The following is a 19,122-nucleotide window of genomic DNA, read 5'->3' as shown; positions in this document are numbered from 1 at the left end:
TGGGACACCCTGTGTGTAATAATATACTATTTTATGTACTTTGCTTTACTAATCCCTGAAATTTCGGCTGCTCAAGCTTTCATAGTAGACTAGGGACTTTCGCGTGGGTTGGCAACAGACATTTGTTACAAAAATGTAAGGTTACATTTACTAAATTTACCACTCCTTGAATTTACCTTGACGCCTGACGTTAAACCGCTAATGTTACCAATACAACAAAAGCTAAAAGTTACCAAAAACAGTTTCATAATATGCTTCATTATTAAACTGTTTTCGGTATAATAATGAGCCTATTTGTAACTCAAAGTAGATAGGTTTATTTTTTTTATAGTTTCTGTTCTGTTTTCATAATCACTTTTTATTTTCCTTTATCAATACTATTAGGAATATTAATATTTTTCTTTCCTTTCTGCATCCTGTAATCATGTCCTCCAATTCCTTTTCCATTTTTTTACAATTTACCCTTTTCAGCAATTTTTGCTTTTTAATCTTCATTCTATTTATCATTATTTCTTTGTCCTAAGTATATTTTCTTTTGCCGAAATTGCAAGATCTCTCTTTCCCTTAAGACAATATCAAGAAATTGTTCATTTATTTCAACTTTTTTTCTTCTGTTTCCTTTTTTTTTTTGTTTTCTTAGGAACTTAAAAACTTCTTCCAGCCAGGTTTGTCCTTTGTCCCCACAAATAAACTTTATATTTGATGATTTTGTTTTGTTTTTATTGAAATCATTTTTTTTTTACAAAATTCACTGTTTCAAATTTCTCCTACGTATTAATTTTTTTTTTGTCTTAAGGTGTTTTATCTGGTGCTTTTTTGTTTTGTTTTTCCTTGACCGTTTTTACTTTTTCTTGTCATCATCAATATGAAAGAAGTGCTCCTTCTTTCTTATCCTTTTCTTCTTCCTGTCATGAAATCATTTAGATCTTTGTTTTCCTAGATGCTCACTTACTTACTCTTTATAGCATTTTTTTGTTTCCCTTCCATTTTTTATTTGTATTGAAATCTATGTTCCCTCAGCAATTTTTATTAAGAACTAAATAATATAAGAATGTGTTCATTCTTTTTATCTACGCCTGTGGGATAAATGACACTTATCCCCTCCATTTTGTGTTAGATAAGAACTTCATTACCGCACGCATTTTCATTACCGCACGTTTTTTTTTTTAATAATAACAATCAATTAATCAAAATTTATCTACGCTCGTGGGATAAAGGACACTTATTCAATCCATTTTGCGTGAGATAAGAACTTCAATACCGCACGCATTTTCATTACCACACGCAGTTTCATTATCGTATGCTTTTTTATAATAACAACCAACTAATCAAAATTTAACTACATGAACAATTGATATAACTATTTGTTATAAATATTAATTACATAATTTTTGCAATTTGTTAAATCTACTCCCGATGAAGATGTTGTTATGAATTTTTACATACTATATTAAATTCTTGGTTATTAGTAGTGGTCGATTCTCACTTCGGTAAAAAAAATAAAATAAAAAAAATTCTGGGCGGGCGTAGAAAAAATATATACGTGTGATAACGCATCATTAACAAACTTGTGCGATTATACAACTCGGCTTCGCCTCGTTGTGCAAATTTCGCACGTGTTTGTTACTAATGATCTTATCACACTTGTATCGCAAATATACATTATAATAATTTCTTCGTCCTAAATAAACTCGTTTTCTTTTTATTTGTATTTCTAAAATTGTTCATATTTCCCCCGTCATCAATTAAAAAAAATTGTTCATTTCTTTTCTGTTTTAATTTTGGCAACGAGGTCCTTCAACTTTTTGCCTCTTTACAACAAAATAAATTCCACTTTGCATTTTGATTTTATTGATTTTTTTCAGTAATTCTGTTTTTCCACATTCTTCTTATTTATCTTTTTTTTTCAAGGACGTTGTCTGTTATTGATTTTTTTTTGGTTCTTTCAAGATTCTTTTCGTTTCACCTTCTGACCAATAACTAAAAAACTGTTTTCTCTTGTACTGTGCTTATGTTTTTCAAATTCCGGTACTGATTTGTTTCTTTCTTTATTTTTATTTTCATTCTATACTTTATTCGTTATTGTTATTTTTTGATATTTAACTTTTCTTTTATGTCTCAATAACAAAGAACGTTTTGTAACAAGAGAACATTTCTTTTTCTTCGTATTTTCTGTATTTTTCCTCAGCAATTTCTGTTTTCCATATTCATTTATTAACTTATCACAATCTCTGCCCAAAGAATGTTTTCTTCCGTAGCTTTCATTCTCCTCATCTTTCTTTCCTATTGGTCCTGACAAGCCTTTCCTTGTTCTCTTTTTTCCACTCAGATGATCTTATAATTCTTCATTGATCACTAAATCTTCATTCTTCCTCTTTTTTTTTCGTTTTCAATTTATTTTTAGAAAGGGCTTCATTATCACTGTGCTAAAACGAACACCAATTTGAATAACAACGGCCAGCGAAAGCGCCAGATCTGAATCCTATCGAATAGACTTAGAAAATTTTCTCTTCCACCATCAAAGGTCCACGCTCGCTTAATAACCATTCAAATCTCCACTATTGCTCTTATTTTCATATCATATCATTATTCGTGACACTTTTCCAAACCTTTGCAACAGTACCGTGCCAAGTGCAGCGCCCCGAGACACCCCACGTACCTACCAACTATCGTTACAGAGCCTCAGACACACAAGCAGCATAATTAAATGTTAAATGGCCGAAGCGGAGACCGGCAACGCCGCATTGATCTGCTCCGGGTACTCCTCGTAGTCCTCGTCGGGTTCCTCGTAGTCGTCCGGTCCTTCGTCGATTGGGTCCTCGACGTCGAAATCGATCGGAGCGGGCGGTGCCGGATGACTTATCTCCTAAAAGATTAGTACCACCCCACACCCATGCAGTTAGTGACGCACACAACACACTTCAGCAATGGGGGTACCTTAGGAGGCCTCCAGCCGCAGCCGGGGAGGGGCAAGCCGTCGGGTCCCAGGGGGCACGGCGCGTCCAACCCTGGCACTCCTTGGTCCCCCTTGTCACCTTTGTCGCCCTTGCGGCCCCGCTTCCCGATGGGTCCCTGGAAGTACCGAGTGAAAATCGCGCTACAAAGGGACACGGTACTTACGGCGTCGCCCTTCGAGCCCTTCTCGCCCTTGGGGCCCTAGAACAGTGATCAGGTTTTAGTGAGGGAGGGGTGGTTTGAAAGGGGGGTGAGGGTTTATGTGGTGAGTGATCGTCAAAGCTAAAGCTTCTCCAAGCAAGGTAAGCTCTACAGATTAGGAGTTTGTTAGTACCTCTTGACCTGGAATTCCGTCGGTGCCCTACAATTAGTCGTGTTAGTTGGGGTAGGTGGGGTGGGGGGGTACTTACTGGTAGGCCGGGGTCGCCGCGTTCACCCTTGCTGCCGGGCTCGCCTTGGGCCCCCTGCAAAATTTCCGAACGTTTGAAAAACATATTGATAGCGAATATTTTCGTACAATCAACAAATTAAAAGAAAAAACACAAAGTAGTCACGTTTAAAAATTTCAAGTTGGTGTCATTGCTGGAAAAACAAAAAAATTAAATTACGCAATTTCATACACAAAAAAAAGCACAATTGCGGCTGAAATTTTCTTCTCATTTGGTATACCGAGTGATTCAAACCATTCGCATCATCGATCTACAAGTGAAACATCCTGTATATTTATAAATAATTTTTTGCGAAATAGTTCATACTGGTACCCCACATAATCAATTCTTAAAGTAGTAAGATTTAAATTTCGCGCACAAAACTCAAATTTGGCGTCGCTTCGAATTATCACGTGACTACTTCACGGGTTCGCCGCTCCGGGTATAGTAGAAAAGCTTGGTGTTATTGATTATAAGTTGAAACGATTTTTGGGGACACTAATAAAAGACAAACCTACACTTTCAAGTTAGTTAAAGAATTTTTTAATCACCCTGTATAAACTATCAATTTTTTAAAAACGTGTTTAACGTTATAAATTTAATTTAACTTATCGAAAATTTATTTCAATAGATTGTGTCAAACTCGTTATCATTTATAAATATACAGGTGTCTCATTTAAAAATCAGAAGTAAAACTTTTTTTTTTTCTTACAATGAACAAGAAAGGGTTGAAAGTTTTCTGAATCATCCGGTATAATAATTTGACGTGAGCATACAAAGTTTTATTTTAGAACCAAAATGTCATCAAAATTACATATATTAATATACAGGCTGTCACATTTAAAAATAAGAAATGTTCACCGTGACAGTTTGTATGCACGTCAAGGTTCCTACAAAATGTTGCTTCTCCTATAGCAGCAGGTAAGCGATAATTGAAGCAGGTTGATTTTTTTATTCACTGTGTATAGTAATTTTTGTAAATCGATGTGATTTGGTGTACCTACGTATTTGCTGAAAGAAAATTTCAAATATTCGGAAGGAACTTTTTAATGCGTATTTAAAAATCTAACGTCCATATATTCCGGAAATATACTGAGTGTTGCATTAAAAAAGTAGACCTGTTTTTTAAAAAACGAAAGATACCAAGAAACATAAAATTCAACATTTGGAAAATTAGAATCCCAAATTTAGAAATTAAAAAAAGTAGAAGAGTTTTTTGAATCACTGTATAGAAAGATGTTTCTTACATAATGTATGACTTATTTTTATAATCCAGCCCAATAATGAACCATCAGGCACAGAAATGTGAATCTAAATAAATTTGTTATTTTAATTACGATTTCAGGATTGATTGACATACAGGGTGTCTAATTTAAAAATAAGAAAGATAAACAACACAATAAAACGTTTCCTTTTATGAAAAAACTGAATGGATATTTGAACAGTTTTTAGAATCATCCGGTATAATAATCTGACGTGAACGTAATTTTTTTTTCTTTTGATAAATAATGAAAACAAAAACTTCTGATCTGTGTCAAAACTTAATTATTGTAAAAAGCATGGAATTATTGTTATGTATAATTTGTAATATACAGGGTGATTCAAAACGAACGCACCAACTACAAGTAGTTGTACAGAATAGATTGAGAGCAACATAAAAAATAGAAAAAAACTTTTTTTTCCAGCTTCAATTAAAAGTTACAGGGTGTTGAATTTTAACCAAAAATGTTCTTGAAAACAAATTTTTTTTGTTCCAATTATTTTAGACAGGGTATTCATTCAATTCCAATAACATTCATTAATTATATTATTTTTCTTTTAGTCCATTTGATTTTTTAAAATCCGAAATTTAAAATTTTTGTTACACAATTTTTATTAATTTAAATCTTGGTCAATTAATCATATGCTTTTAAATGTCTACAAAAGAAATCAAAACCTGGAGAAATAAGAAAAAACAAAAAAGCATCAGGGGAATATTTGTATTTTTTTTTCACGTTTCTCTAACTCTACTTTATATGACTACAAGCAGTTGGTGCGGTCGTTTTGTTACACCCTGTATAGGGTGACACAATTAAAAATAAGAAATCAATGCGCTCCATGAAATATGGTAAAAAGGTAGATTCGTTTTTGAATAACGAAGAATATCAATAAATATAAAATTTAATGTTTCAGATACTAAACCGTCAAATTTACAGATCAAAAAGAGTGGAAGAATTTTTTGAATCACTCTTTACAACGTTTCTTCATTGATGAAAATATGATTTATTCTTATATTCTTGTCGAACAGCAAATTTGGACTTGCTTCATTTGTTTTTATTAAATGACATGTTTTTTGAATTTGCAGATATACAGGGTGCCTCATTTAAAAACAAGCAATTCGGCCAATTTCATTAGAAACAGAAAAAGTATGTCAAACACGCGGTTGCCGTTTTTTTTTCAAAATCACCCTGTATAATGAGTCGAGCTCAAAGCGTCCACAACAATATTAATGCTACAACTTACTTTCATTCCGTCGAGTCCGGAGGGACCCTGTGAAGAAAAATAATTGAAACAAAAATGGAAAAGTATAAAAAATAACACAAACAAAATGTAAATGAAACATGAATGCACTCAATGCACAAGATGCACAGTCCGACTGCACCGTCACCGTCATGCATCTTTCCTCTCGTTCTTCGCCGCACACGGGACAGGGGAGAAGCTCAAGGTGGCCAGTGTGACACAAGCTTATTTAATAATTACAGCACATGCACATACATTTATTTCGTACATGTTATCGTTACAGAAGCTTATCATTACCTAATTATTAAAAGTAAAATATTTTACAGGTTCCAGGTTTTACAAACCCTAGTCTAGAATCAGTCACGTAATATGTTATTTTTTTTTTAGTTTTTAATTACAAACTATCATCTACTATAAGACACCTATAAAAATGTAACACTTATATTACAACACATTCGTCAACTTATAAATTAATGGTCTTGCAAAAATTCTTTTTTACAAATATAATAAATAGTAATTGCGATATATTTATATAAAAATCGATCTTCACTGTCTATTTTTTTTTTCTTTTTTTTAATTACACTCCCTATATAAATTGACAAGTCGTTAGAACTAATCAAAAGAGTGTTAAGTACTAAATGGACGTAAAACGGTTTGTCTGCCCTTGGGGCTCTTGTGTGGATGAGTCGGGACAGCTGGGACGAATCCCGTCAGGTCGAAAACGTCAACACTTTTCCAAATTTTACCAAATTTCCTTCGACCTGACGGAAACTCGACCAACGGCTGCCTTTGCGTCGGCGTTAACATTATCTATCAATAAATATTAAAGTAGCAATAAATACAGCATGGTTTTAAATACAAAGATAATATAAAACATTTCTGTGATTAACCCTAGTTTTTTTAGAATATCATCTCACATCTCCCTTGTACGGGGGCGAGGCGGTAGGTGGCGCGCTTCGCGACTCTCTGAGCTGCCCAAAATGGCGAAAATTATTTGTTACAAGTGGAACACTCTGTATATATGCGTGTCCCCGCTAGCACTATTTTTCTAAATGTTGCTTTATCAAAACTGTATTTACAAGAAAGCATACGTTCCTATGAGTAAGAGTGTGCCGGTGTGTCATGAAAAAAGCAAAAATTTTATATACAGAGTGATTTTCGTACATGTGTAAAAAATATTTGTGGAAACGAACTGACATTTTTAATTTCTGTCAAAAACCAAAGGTCGGGATCATTTTTGGCGGTGACTTTAAAAATTCACCCGGTATATAGGTAATATTTGGCTGGAAGGAAAACTTTTACATATGGATTAAATTAAGATTCAGAATTTCCTCAAAGATCAAGAAAAAAAATGGGAATACATAAATGGGAAAACTGAATATTTCAACTTGCCTCTTTTTCTAATTTGAGTATCACCCAGTATCATATAAAGAAAATTTTCTTTTTAATAGATGTTTCATAATCAGTACTGACTAGAACCGGCAACCATAATTTAAAAAAAATCACTTCCAACAAAAAGTAACACCCTGTATATACTTTTAAAATCAGTTTTAATTGGAATACATATATGAGAGAAATCTCATTTATGATTTTATTTGGTCAAAATTTATTAACCAGAGCATTAATTAATTAATTAATTAATAACTTAAAACATTCTAGTTTTGTCAGAAGTAATTTTGTCAATGAAACTATACAGGGTGTATCTGAAATATGTGTGTTAAATTTAACCAGTGGAAGAACTCGCCAATTTATGAAACTTTTCTTTATAACATTTTTACGAAAAAGCATTGTAATAGTTATTTGTACAACGAGTTATGAAAGTCATACTTTTTTTCACGAATTTACAGATTGATTAACGAGGGCGTAGCCCGAGTTAATCAAGCAGATAAGAGATGGAATAAAATGATGCAAAAAAGTACTACTTTCACTACGATTTTTCATTTAGAAAAGTGCCTCGTCAAAAAAGTTACATTGTTAGAGAAAAAAATAAATAATTAAGATTATTTCCTTCATGTGTTTAGCAACCAATTGCGTGACAAATATTGACCAATCAAAACGAGAAAACAAAAAATAACCCGCTAAAATTTCTCTAAAATGCACATGTGCAATAATCTGATAAAAAATGTCGGTACCTGATTTTTTTTTTAATTATTTTGAATAAAAAGGATTGGAAATAATGCGTTTGGTTCATTCTATTCAGGAAATAATCAGCCGTATACCCCTCGTGCAAAATTTTAATATCGGAAATTTTTTTTGCTAATGAACAAAAACATCAATAAATGGGGTCAGAAGACAAATTATTAGCAAATAAGAGCACGAGACGAAGTCGAGGGCTTTATTTGATAATAATTGGTTTTCTGACCGAATAATTTATGGATGTTTGCATTTGGGATATAATATGTGATTAAATTTCTCATGTTACAAAAAAAATTGAGACTAGTTAATCATACAAAACGACTCGCTTGGTAAAAATTGGGGGGCAAAAAATCTTGGAAAAATTTTGCGAATTTTGCAAAATGTTATAGAGAAAAGTTTCATGAATTGGCGAGTTCTTCCAGTGGTTAAAATTAGCAGACGTATTTCAGATACACCCTGTATACTTCTTTAGGAAATTTTAATATCTTATTATATTATATATCGTCCAAATATTAAGTAATTGTTAGAGCTGTAAACTGTTCAGAGAACTAAAAATACTGAAAATATACACAGGGAGTTTCAACAAAAAATCAGAAGTCAAAGCAATTTTTCATTTTTTTCCCATTGAGATATATCATGTAGTCAAAACTGAACAGTGTTGGAGGTGAAAACAACTGAAAATTCTAATTTCGCTTGGCATAATTATATGAGTATCACTCTGTAGCATCGTGCTTAACAATGAACAAAATTGGATTTTTTTTTTAACAAAAAATTTGCAAGTCTGTATTCACCACAGTAACTTTAAAAATTTTAGTTTCGTTAAAAATTATGTGGTTTTTCGATTTTTTATGGAACACACTGTATACAGTTCTTTAAAAAAAATGCGTATCCAAAGATATTTCATTCCAATAATAAATTGTTGGATGTAGAATCATCTCACAAAATTCAAAGAAAAGGATGTGAGGATATACACAGTGTTCCATCAACAAATCGAATTTTAAAGCAATTTCTCATTACAAATTTGTAACCGGTACCGATCAGTGTTGGAAATAAATACTTACCAAAACTGTAAATTTCGATTAGAAAATTTTCTAATGAAAAAAAAAATATACCGGGTGTTTCTCTAAACTATTGTTTGTTTCATAACAATCTGTCATCAATACAAATACGAATCGAATACAATTTATCCCGTGACTTCTGGTTTCGTGGTTTCGTCAAAAATGATCCCAACTTATTTTGCTTTTCAAATATGAAAAAAGCAAGTCACGTTAATTACGCTCGAAAGTTGTAAACATCGCATCATTACAACTTTCATCGATTAACATTTATTACAGTGGAAGACTCCACTTTGACAATTCTTCGAAGAAAATCACTCCGCACACGTTTTTCAAATCAAAATTTGACACTTAGTACCGGGTGGAAGTGTCAGAGAGCGTTTCGCAGAGGTCGCCACCATCGCCCCACCCCGCACAACTTCGACGCCAACAGACGCACTGTGTCAACATCGTACGAACGAATAAACCTTAAGTGTAATTTAATGGCCGCGAACGCTGTTAGTATTGTGGCAGTATCTTGACTATCCTGGGAATCACCAGTTATTGTCCTCCTAAACCATTCTCATCAATTATCATCGATCGGTACAGAGAAACAGAGAAAAGAGATTGCGTCGTAAACAATCCAATGGTTGGTGTCGGTTGACAGAACAAAAAACGGACGATCAACGACAATCACTTAACAAAAATCGTTAGGAATCTCGTTAATCGGCTCAGTTGTGTTAATTTGTTAAGTCACTGCATTGTTCGGTTAACGCCCCTTACTCCTAGTTATAGAATGGTTTCCTTACCATCGGCCCTGGCTTCCCGTGGTCGCCCGGTCGCCCACTTTCTCCCCTCAGACCCATGGGACCCTGCGCATACACCCGCTAGTACAGCTCGAATCGCAATTGTCTACTTACGGGTAAGCCCATCGGTCCGGGATCGCCCTTGGCGCCTTTCTCCCCCTGAAACACGCCCGTTCCCGTCAAAATCCACCAAAAAAGGAGTGTGGTGCGGTGCGAGCGGCAGCACCGTCCTGCCGCGCCCCGCTCACACGATCGGATACTCACAGGTTCGCCCTTGATACCGTCCATCCCTCGGTCTCCTTTGATGCCGGGAGGTCCTTGCAGCCCGTTCTGACCCGGGGGTCCGGGAGGACCCGGCGGACCCACTATCACCTCCCCCGTCGCCATCTCGCCGGTGCCGTCACCCTGGAACAGTGTAGACAACCACCAAAAGTAATCGTTTTTCGCGACAGTTCGAAAGCGTCAAGCAAAAGAGCCAAAGCGACGAAAAAACAAAAGGAAAAACGAAATGGAGTAGCATATTTACCTGTCTCCGTCGCAGCTTTTTGTATTTCTGTGGTTTCGGGAAGCGCCAAAAAAGAAAATTCGCATTAGAATTCATTCACAAGCGGACGGATTTTTCAAAAAAATTTGAAAGGCTTCAGCTTAAAAAGATAGAATTTTTTTTTGGGACGCGTCGTCCACTTACTGATTCGCCCTTTTCGCCTTTCTCGCCCTTCTGGCCGGGGTAGCCTGGAGGGCCGGGGAGGCCAGGTGGGCCCATCAGACCCGGCGGGCCGATGTCGCCGTATTCGCCCTTCTCGCCCTTGGGTCCAACTTGACCCTGCACCAAAATATGAAAATACCAAAATTTGAAAATTTCTATCGCTCTTCCGAAAATTATTATCATTGTCGTTATCAGATTTCGAACGTACCGGAAGACCTGGAGGACCTTGAGGTCCGGGCTCGCCGTTCAGGCCCGGCTCGCCGGAGGTGCCCATCAGGCCCATGTCACCCTTGGGACCTGGTCACAAAAAAAAATCAGAAAAATAGTGAGAAAGCGATAAAATGATTTTGGAAACCGTCACATTTCAAAGATTAATAAAAACGCAAATTGGGGCGAAATACGGGGGAGGGGGTAGTCAAAACATGGTCTACCCCGTAAACTATTTTCATAATTCCTACACATCTATAATTTCATGTCAATCAAAATATTACATGGTGGTCAAAAAACAAGTTATTTTTTCAGACTCGTGATACAGTGAGTTTTTGAAAAATAATTTTTGTTTTTTTATCCTTAGTTGTAGAATTCTTTCAAATACAAAATTTTGTAAATTAATATCAATATTATTATTATTTATGTTTATCATAAAAAATAATTATATGTATGTACTTACCCACTGTATCTAAAACATGAGCCACTCTGTAAACTAATCTAATAGTTTCAAAAATTTTTCAATTTCAGATTTACTAAAATATCATCTCTAATCATTATAGTAACAATAAAAATAAAGTTTTGCACAAAAATGAATAAAATACAGGGCCACCCTGTATGTTGTATACATATACACGGTGTACCTAAAACATGAGTCACCCTGTAAGTCGGTTTCTATTAATTCCTACATGTTCGAGAAACGTTCTAGAGACTTACAGGGGGGTCCATACTGTAGATATACCCGGTGTACCAAACAAGTACAATTTTTTTCTTCGAAAATTGATACACTCGTTAGTAGAAAAAATTCTTTTTTTGGTTATTTGTTTTGTGGATGTACCTGGAAAGCCTGTAAACCCTTTATCGCCCTTATCACCCTTGGGCCCTGGTTCACCCGTGTCACCCTTTGCCCCTGGTGGGCCTTCCCCAAGTGCCTCTCCATCTCGACCCTACGCACACCAAACCACATTTTTTAGAAACAGCTTCATACCCTCCAAAATGGCCGCCATTTTGTTTTCGTATGACACAACACGTGACTGAGAATTTCGAAAAACATTAATTAAAAAAAAACACACACATGCTACGTATTTACGACAAAAATTTCGAACAAAAAAAAAAAAACAAAAATAAAAAAATACTTACGAGAACAAAGCGACTGTAGAGAGAGATCAACAAAACTATGTGCTCAGTGTATTAGTGATTAGTTTTGTTAATCAGCGATTAGTGCAGCGAACGAAGGAGCAGTACCGCAGGTACTACACTACCCTAAGCTACAACTACTGAAAATTAAACCAGATTAAATAAAAAAACAAATAAAACGTGGACCAGTAGACCTACTCGAGATACCCATCACAAGTTTTACTGGAACACCTGCATATCAGGTACTAAATTATTTATTATTAGTAAGTAGTACCATGCAGTTGCAAAGAGTGCAAATCAAAATTCGTGCAGTGCAAACCAGAAGAAATCAAAAATAAACAATCGCATGCAGTGCAACCAAGACGTTCTTGTTTCCCATCCCCCAAGGAACCACCTCAGTACCTCTTCTATTTGGTAACGCTCGCATGCAACTCTGCCACTGTCCCATCTGCTCTTTACGCCAAAAAATATGAAGCTATGCAATGAAATGTGGTCTGGTTAGATATGATCAATGTCATGAAACGTTAATCCCGAAGAGTAAAACAAAACAAAAAATAAAAAAAAGGGGAGAAAAGTCGATTAACGATGACAGCAGTGTCATGACATTGTGAGTCACATAGGTGGAGATAGTTTCGGTACTTTACCCGTTTTCCTCGTCGACCACGGGCGCCCTTTTCACCAGGCAAACCAGGAGGCCCCACAGGTCCGGATTCACCCTTTTCACCTTGTCACATTTACAAAATGATAAAAACTTGGTGAGAAAATGGAAACATTATGTAATACGGTAAAGTAACATAACATGGTAGCTGCAGGATATGTAAATGGTACATAACAAATGCAACGTATTTTTTTTGACATCAAACTCGATTGTGTTCTTTACTGTTACATCTACGTTACGTAACATTAATGTAACACTGATGTTAATAACCTTGGTACAAAAAATACACGCTTGTAGTCGTAGACGGTCTTATGGTGATGTAGCAGTAATGTTACTCGTTGAATCAAACGATATGTTACATGTGTTCTTTGTGTGTTATATAACAGTTACATCTCTGTGTTGCAAGATATTAAAAAAAAATTACCGGGAGGTCCTGGGGGTCCTGGCGGCCCCTCCACCAATCCGGTGGGGAAATCTCCACTGAGAGTCGTCGTCAAACCTCTCTCGCCCTTGTCGCCTTTGTCGCCCTAAAACAATTGCGAATTTGAACCGACATTTCTCGTCACCTGTCAAAAATGTTAGTCGATGAGATGAAAGTTAAATGAGAAACACAAAAACCATCGAAGGGACAGGTAGAGCACACCAAAACCAACTGTTTCATCCCTTCAACTTACTCTAGGGCCGGACTCTCCTTTCGATCCATTCCTGCCAGGTATCCCCTATCCAGAAAAGGACATTAGACACAAACGCTAACACCAAGCCGATCCTGTACTCTACTTTCGAAACGGAAATGCAAAATCGAGCCGCGGAAAAATTCGGAAAAGCGTAATTTGATGGAACGTGTCCGGTGTGATCGGAAACCCGAAAGGCATCCACACAAAACGAGAAAAAAGTTGAATTGTGTCTCGACAGGGTGATTTCGGTCGAGTTGGCCAAAGAGGATCTGATCCAGTAAAGATGATTCGAAAAAAAAGTGATCAAAATATTCCTGTTTTTTGTTTTTTTTTTGACATTTTTCGAAAAAATTAGAGAATCAAAATTTCGTCCAATGTAGCAAAAGTCGATGGAGGAAGATTTAGGTCGAGTTTATGTTTGACAATATATTTGAATTTTTGACTTGAGGCTTCTGACTTTTTGACAATTTTTGAAAAAAAAAGTGGTAAACGTCAAAACTTCAATTCGACTTTGGCGATTCAGTTAGAACTGGTCTCTCGAAGCATCGAATAAAAATGAATTGAAATTTTAATTTGACAGTTTATCTTTGACAAATGAAAACAATTTGAAATACGACTGTCAATTGTCACAAATCTGTTGCGACGAAGGTGCACAGCTTGCACAGTCGACACTCGAGACAAATTGTCATGTTTCACAATTCCGATAAAAAATAAATCAAAATTTTGGATATTTCGGGTCCCTATTTTTTGACAATTTTCGAAAAAAATCAAAATTTGATACAAAATCTAGTCGGTGGACGCGGCTCGAACAGAAATGAAATTTTGAGTTTCCGATGTCGAATTTTTCAAAAAAAAAATCTCACTGGTAAGCCCATGTGGCCTGGCAGTCCTGGAAATCCTGGTTGTCCCATCATGCCAATCACACCCCTGTCCCCCTGCGCCACAGATGAGATGAACAATGAACGATCACATGACAGTCCTTCTCCCCTCTCCCCCACTTACCTTGGGTCCTTGCATTCCGTCAATTCCCGGAGGTCCCACTGGTCCCATCGGTCCCGGCTCCCCTTTGTCGCCTGGAGGTCCCGACTCCCCGGGTAATCCCTGTCTGCCGTCGTGTCCGGGAAGTCCCTCGGAACCGGGAGGACCGGGAGGACCCGGTGGTCCAGGCTCACCCGGCTCCCCCTACACCCAACAACAGAGTTACACTTGTCTGCCGACGTACACCGCATTGTGCTGAATCTTTTCAATGTTATTTTCGTCTCAACACTAACAAACAGTTGGCAACGACTACAAGAACATTAACTAACACAAAACGTCTAGCCTACTAGAGGGGTGCTACACGGAATGCAGAACTACTCAACTTACTTTACGACTTTAAGATCGTCAGGTGTGGGTTATTAGCTAAGACAAACGAGATTGCCTCAAGTATAAATGGTTGCTGCATGTGCAGAGATAATTTAACCACAGCCCCGACATGAGTTATGAGCCAACTTAGTATGTTAATTGAGTGGAGGTACGAAGTGTTGCGAAGGGATGGAGCGCAGGGTAGCATCGAGTAAACGATTTAAACGAGAAAGGTATGGGCGGAGCTACAATTTCCATTGCATTCTTACGGGAGCGCCACCACGTGACATCCCTTTCTCACCAGAACAAAAATCGCGATTTTAATCTTCCGATTCTCGTGCAACCAGCAAACCCCACGTCTCCCTCCACCTCTCAACAATTCACAATTCCTAATCCCCGGAAACAATTGCCGTGATGGGGGTGAAGTAAAAGTCAAAACGCCACCGTACAAAGCAAGTTAACAGAAGTGGTGACAGCAGCCGGAGTTGCCAGACGGACTCCGCAACTCCGTTGGTCGAGAGTGCGTCTGGCAACCCCTCGATTAATTGAGAAAATAAAATTAAGACGCGATGATATCAGACTCACTTTGAGCGTGATGATAGTTTCGCCCGAAATGTTATGCCCCCTTTCTTGAAGCCCCTAAAAATTAGACTATTTGTGAGTACGACACTACAGTAGCAGGACTGAGGGTTGGGGTGCGCAACAGGTTAGAGGGTGCGGCTACAGGTAAACGACTCCATGCCAAACACCTAGCTAGAAACGAGTTGGGTTAAAAATTATTTAAAACAAAACACAACGAAACAAAACGACAGCACAGTTAAATGGCACGCATCCAGAGGGGTGCAAATCGTCTCTAAGAGATGTTAAAGAAGAATCGGTGGCGGCGCCGACGGTGCTCACCTTCACAGCAACGATCTCGGCGTAGCCCAAGGTGCCTCCGCGTAACGTCGTTACTGACCTTTTTAAACCCTGGAAGAGAGAATTTGCATAAACGGGGTTCGGTGTGGGGGTGTAGAAGATTGAGGGGTCGATGTGGCGGTGGATGAGAAGCGTCGGAACCCGAAAGGGCGCTTAACTCGGCCTTAACACACCGAAAGGGAAAAGAGCAACTCTCTTCTTCACCTTTCTAATTTATCGTTGACTTTCTCTTTCCACGTGTTGCCATCAAGCTTTCAAATGTCACAATCGTGCAAAAGCACAGGATGAATTATGTATGGGCGGAGTCACCATTTACATAGTATTTACATTTACGTATAGCCACGTGACATCCATCTTTTCCTCATTTTTAAATTCCGAAATTATTTCATTTTTGCTTTCATCATTCATTACATACCTTTTCAGTTTTCTTCAACTTTCCATTTCGACTCGTTTTTGTTACATCTTGCGTTATGTTTTTTAATATAAAAAATCTTTTCTTTTAATATTAAACATTCAATTTATTCTTTTTCAAATAGTATTCAGCAATGCCTCCGATTGTAAAAATTATTTAAATTAGAAGAGCATGGGCGGAGCTACAATTTTCATTGTTTTCTTATAGGGTAAGTGTCACGTGAGATGCACTTCTCATTTTGAAAATTTCTAAAGTTCTTTAATGCTGTTTTTTCTCTCTTTTGAGCGTCCCATATTTATAATTCGTAATTCAAGAGAAAAAAAAACCTCCTTTTATTCCTCTCACATTTTTAAAACGTTCCATTACTTTGTTATTTCTATTAATTTGTTTTCTGCCTCCTCAACTCTCTTTTTTTCATTGCCTTCCATAGATTTCCTTAACATCAAGAAAATGAATCTCAACTGTTCACTATTAAAAAAAAAAAACCATTGGCGGAGCTAAACTTATGTAACTGACCACTGAAACTTAATCCACGTGATTACTCTTTTTCAAGTAGTATTATCAATATCCGGAAGCATACAAAATGGTTTAAACGAGAAGAGCGTGGGCGGAGCTACAATTTTCATTCTCTTCTTATAGGGTGGGTGTCACGTGACATGCACTTCTCATGACAAAAATTTCTAAAATCGTGTTCTTTTTCCTCTCTCCAGTCTCTCATTTCATATTACATATTAGTAAGCCAAGAAAAAATAAATTTTCCTTTTATTCTTCCACGGATGATTTCTTTTTATTCATTTCTCATTTGCAAGCTTCTTTGTGCTTTATTTATAACAAATTGAAAACTAAACTCCAGATAACCAATGTGAGAATTGATATTTCTTAGAAAAGGATGGGCGGAGCCGAGACTTACATTACGTTCGCATGTAATTTGTGTCACGTGACGTCCACTTCTCGTTTTCAACTGTCGACTTTGATCAATTTTTAAACGAACTTATCTACAGGCGATCACGGCCGAGTTAAGTATTACAAATACGGGACACAGGCGTTAATGAAAAATTCTGCTCCTGCTAAATTCTTCGGAAGAAACAAATAGCTTGTTGCGCGTAAAAATAAAACAAAACGATCCGAAAGGTTCGACAAATATCAAGTTATCGAACCTACCGGTCGAGTTTGCACAAGACAAAAAGTGAAGGAACAACTAAAACCCATTTTCGTTGGATTTTGAGTTAATTAAAGCAAAAAAAAATTAATTAAATCAGCATAACGGAGCAGAAGTTCATCGCGGTCCTCGTTCACAGGATCAGAAAAGAGAAACCGCCTCCACCCGACCCGGACGTGATAAAATTAAATAATCTCGACAAAAATAAAAAGCAAAAATACTTACCCTACCGGGCAGCTAAAACGGAGCAAAATTAAAATGAAAATTAAATTAGTGTTGAACGTATTATGCATTTGTTTATTAATTACACATTTAAAAATAGTCACAAATCGCTGAATTAGCCACTCTGGAATTTACCCAATCTCGTGATTTAAACTGGACAAATTTTAAATTTGCTTGCACTACACCCAAAAACGTACTCACTTTGACAGCTTGGAACACGTCGAAACCGGGATTGCCCACCTCGCCCTTCTGTCCCTTGTCCCCTGGCCGGCCCTGTCGACATTCAACCCCGATCAAATCGCAATCGGACCACTTCCGAACAATCACTACTAGACCGCGTCCAAAACGAGAAGTACACGGGCGGTCCCGCCGTTCGCCTACCAACCAAACGCACCGGACACCACGTGACGTGTACATCTCGCTTCGGACGTGCCGTACGATCGTCTACCTACTACGAAACAAGTTCATCTCTACTTACTGGATCGCCTTTCGGACCGTCCAGACCGATGGGGCCCTGTCGAAATGGCAAATCGTAAGTCACATGATCGTCACAAGATGGCGCAAGTGTTACCAGTGTTTGTATGACATATGAGGGTTAAATGGAAATGAAAGTTAACAACTAAACTGGGAAGCACTAATATTAATTGGCCCCTCTATAGTACGACCCTATTGGCTACAAGCTACACTAACTACACGCAGACGCTGCTGCTGGTGGTGGTGTTCGTGTCAAACGCGCGTAAAAGTTATGCAACCCATAAAACACTGGTGACGCGCCGTTTGCCGCCATCGCTCAATTTCCGGACAACTTTCCCGGAGTCTAAGCGGTCGCATCCGTCGCATAAGCGAAACTTTCGTCGGTCAAGACTTGTCTTGTTGTAAACATTATTGGAAAACTTTCAGCATCTCGTTTTTCATTACACCGAGCACGCATAAAACGAGCCTCAGATATCAAGGTCAAGCCCCCAAAAAAATCCAATTAACCGCGGGTTTGTCGAAAAACACAAAAACGAAAGGACAATTAGGCTCGCAAATTTGATAACGAACAGGACAATTTGGATTGAAGGGAAAGGGTCGAAAAAAATTAATTCGGGGGTCGTGTGACACAGCAACTCGTTTCGGTGTCGGAAACGTAAAGAGCTTGCGGGATTCGAGTAATTAAGCGATGTCGGCTGGTGTGAATGTTTCAAATGTGTGTGTAATGTTTTTTTTTTTTTTTGGTGGGACACGCCTCACCACCCCCGTCGCTCGCAGGATCAGATGCGAAGAAGATTAGAGCAGATTCAGGTGTGATCGTGTTAGGAAAGAGTTAAAGTGGTGGTGACTAAGAACCGCCACCGGTAGAGCCACAAAAAAAAAACCAAATGTAAACAAATGAACAAACCGGAAATCCCGGAAATCCGCGCACCCCTGTCGGACCCTGCAACAGATTGTTCACCACAATAAACACCTAAGGATTTCTCGGTTGATACAGGTTCTGACATTGCCGGCTAATCCCGACCAACGTAAATATCCCAAGGACCCCAAAACTAAGTCGAGTATGAAACGGCGACTAATGCCGGGTTTAAACCCTAAGTCGACTGTCAACCCCGTTGAGGAACTGCCGACAGGAAGACATTTTTCATTAGAGCCAATTTTAAAGAGAGGGAACTCGTGACGAGCATCCGGGACAAATTGATTCCCGCCGCCGAATTCGAGGGCGACAAAAATACACCTCGAATAAACGCAAACGACCCCATTTCGTATCAAACAGGGGTCGCAGCCGACTTTGTGGTCAAACCGCAAGTTCTCGAGTCCGGACAGGGTAGACACAGGGTGGACATGCTAATG

General features: G+C 37.7%; 1 protein-coding gene across 29 annotated transcripts in view; it reads right to left on the bottom strand.

Annotated features, from left to right (window-relative positions):
* The window catches only part of LOC138137439 (collagen alpha chain CG42342), a 186,374-nt gene that overhangs the window by 1,943 nt on the left and 165,309 nt on the right, over positions 1 to 19,122 (bottom strand). For 4 of the 29 annotated variants that reach the window (XM_069056815.1, XM_069056822.1, XM_069056821.1 and 1 more), the window contains 23 exons: positions 18,677 to 18,712; positions 17,774 to 17,809; positions 17,497 to 17,568; positions 15,485 to 15,553; positions 15,170 to 15,223; positions 14,243 to 14,422; positions 14,104 to 14,175; positions 13,241 to 13,285; positions 12,991 to 13,093; positions 12,553 to 12,632; positions 11,610 to 11,718; positions 10,773 to 10,861; positions 10,547 to 10,681; positions 10,386 to 10,411; positions 10,123 to 10,270; positions 9,973 to 10,017; positions 9,862 to 9,924; positions 5,886 to 5,912; positions 3,366 to 3,419; positions 3,290 to 3,316; positions 3,121 to 3,156; positions 2,938 to 3,072; positions 2,664 to 2,866 (listed from right to left, as the gene is read on the bottom strand). In XM_069056815.1, the coding sequence (XP_068912916.1) occupies positions 2,711 to 2,866; positions 2,938 to 3,072; positions 3,121 to 3,156; positions 3,290 to 3,316; positions 3,366 to 3,419; positions 5,886 to 5,912; positions 9,862 to 9,924; positions 9,973 to 10,017; positions 10,123 to 10,270; positions 10,386 to 10,411; positions 10,547 to 10,681; positions 10,773 to 10,861; positions 11,610 to 11,718; positions 12,553 to 12,632; positions 12,991 to 13,093; positions 13,241 to 13,285; positions 14,104 to 14,175; positions 14,243 to 14,422; positions 15,170 to 15,223; positions 15,485 to 15,553; positions 17,497 to 17,568; positions 17,774 to 17,809; positions 18,677 to 18,712 (1,797 nt within the window). In that variant the 3' untranslated portion in view covers positions 2,664 to 2,710. Of the gene's footprint in view, positions 1 to 2,659; positions 2,867 to 2,937; positions 3,073 to 3,120; positions 3,157 to 3,289; positions 3,317 to 3,365; positions 3,420 to 5,885; positions 5,913 to 6,095; positions 9,625 to 9,861; positions 9,925 to 9,972; positions 10,018 to 10,122; positions 10,271 to 10,384; positions 10,412 to 10,546; positions 10,682 to 10,772; positions 10,862 to 11,609; positions 11,719 to 12,552; positions 12,633 to 12,990; positions 13,094 to 13,240; positions 13,286 to 14,103; positions 14,176 to 14,242; positions 14,423 to 15,169; positions 15,224 to 15,484; positions 15,554 to 17,496; positions 17,569 to 17,773; positions 17,810 to 18,676; positions 18,713 to 19,122 lie in introns of those variants that run through there. The other 25 variants (XM_069056820.1, XM_069056827.1, XM_069056828.1 and 22 more) reach the window with 18 other exon arrangements.

Source organism: Tenebrio molitor, chromosome 8 (genome assembly GCF_963966145.1).
Source record: "Tenebrio molitor chromosome 8, icTenMoli1.1, whole genome shotgun sequence".
NCBI classification, from domain to species: domain Eukaryota; kingdom Metazoa; phylum Arthropoda; class Insecta; order Coleoptera; family Tenebrionidae; genus Tenebrio; species Tenebrio molitor.
This window is presented reverse-complemented; position numbering and strand designations above follow the sequence as displayed.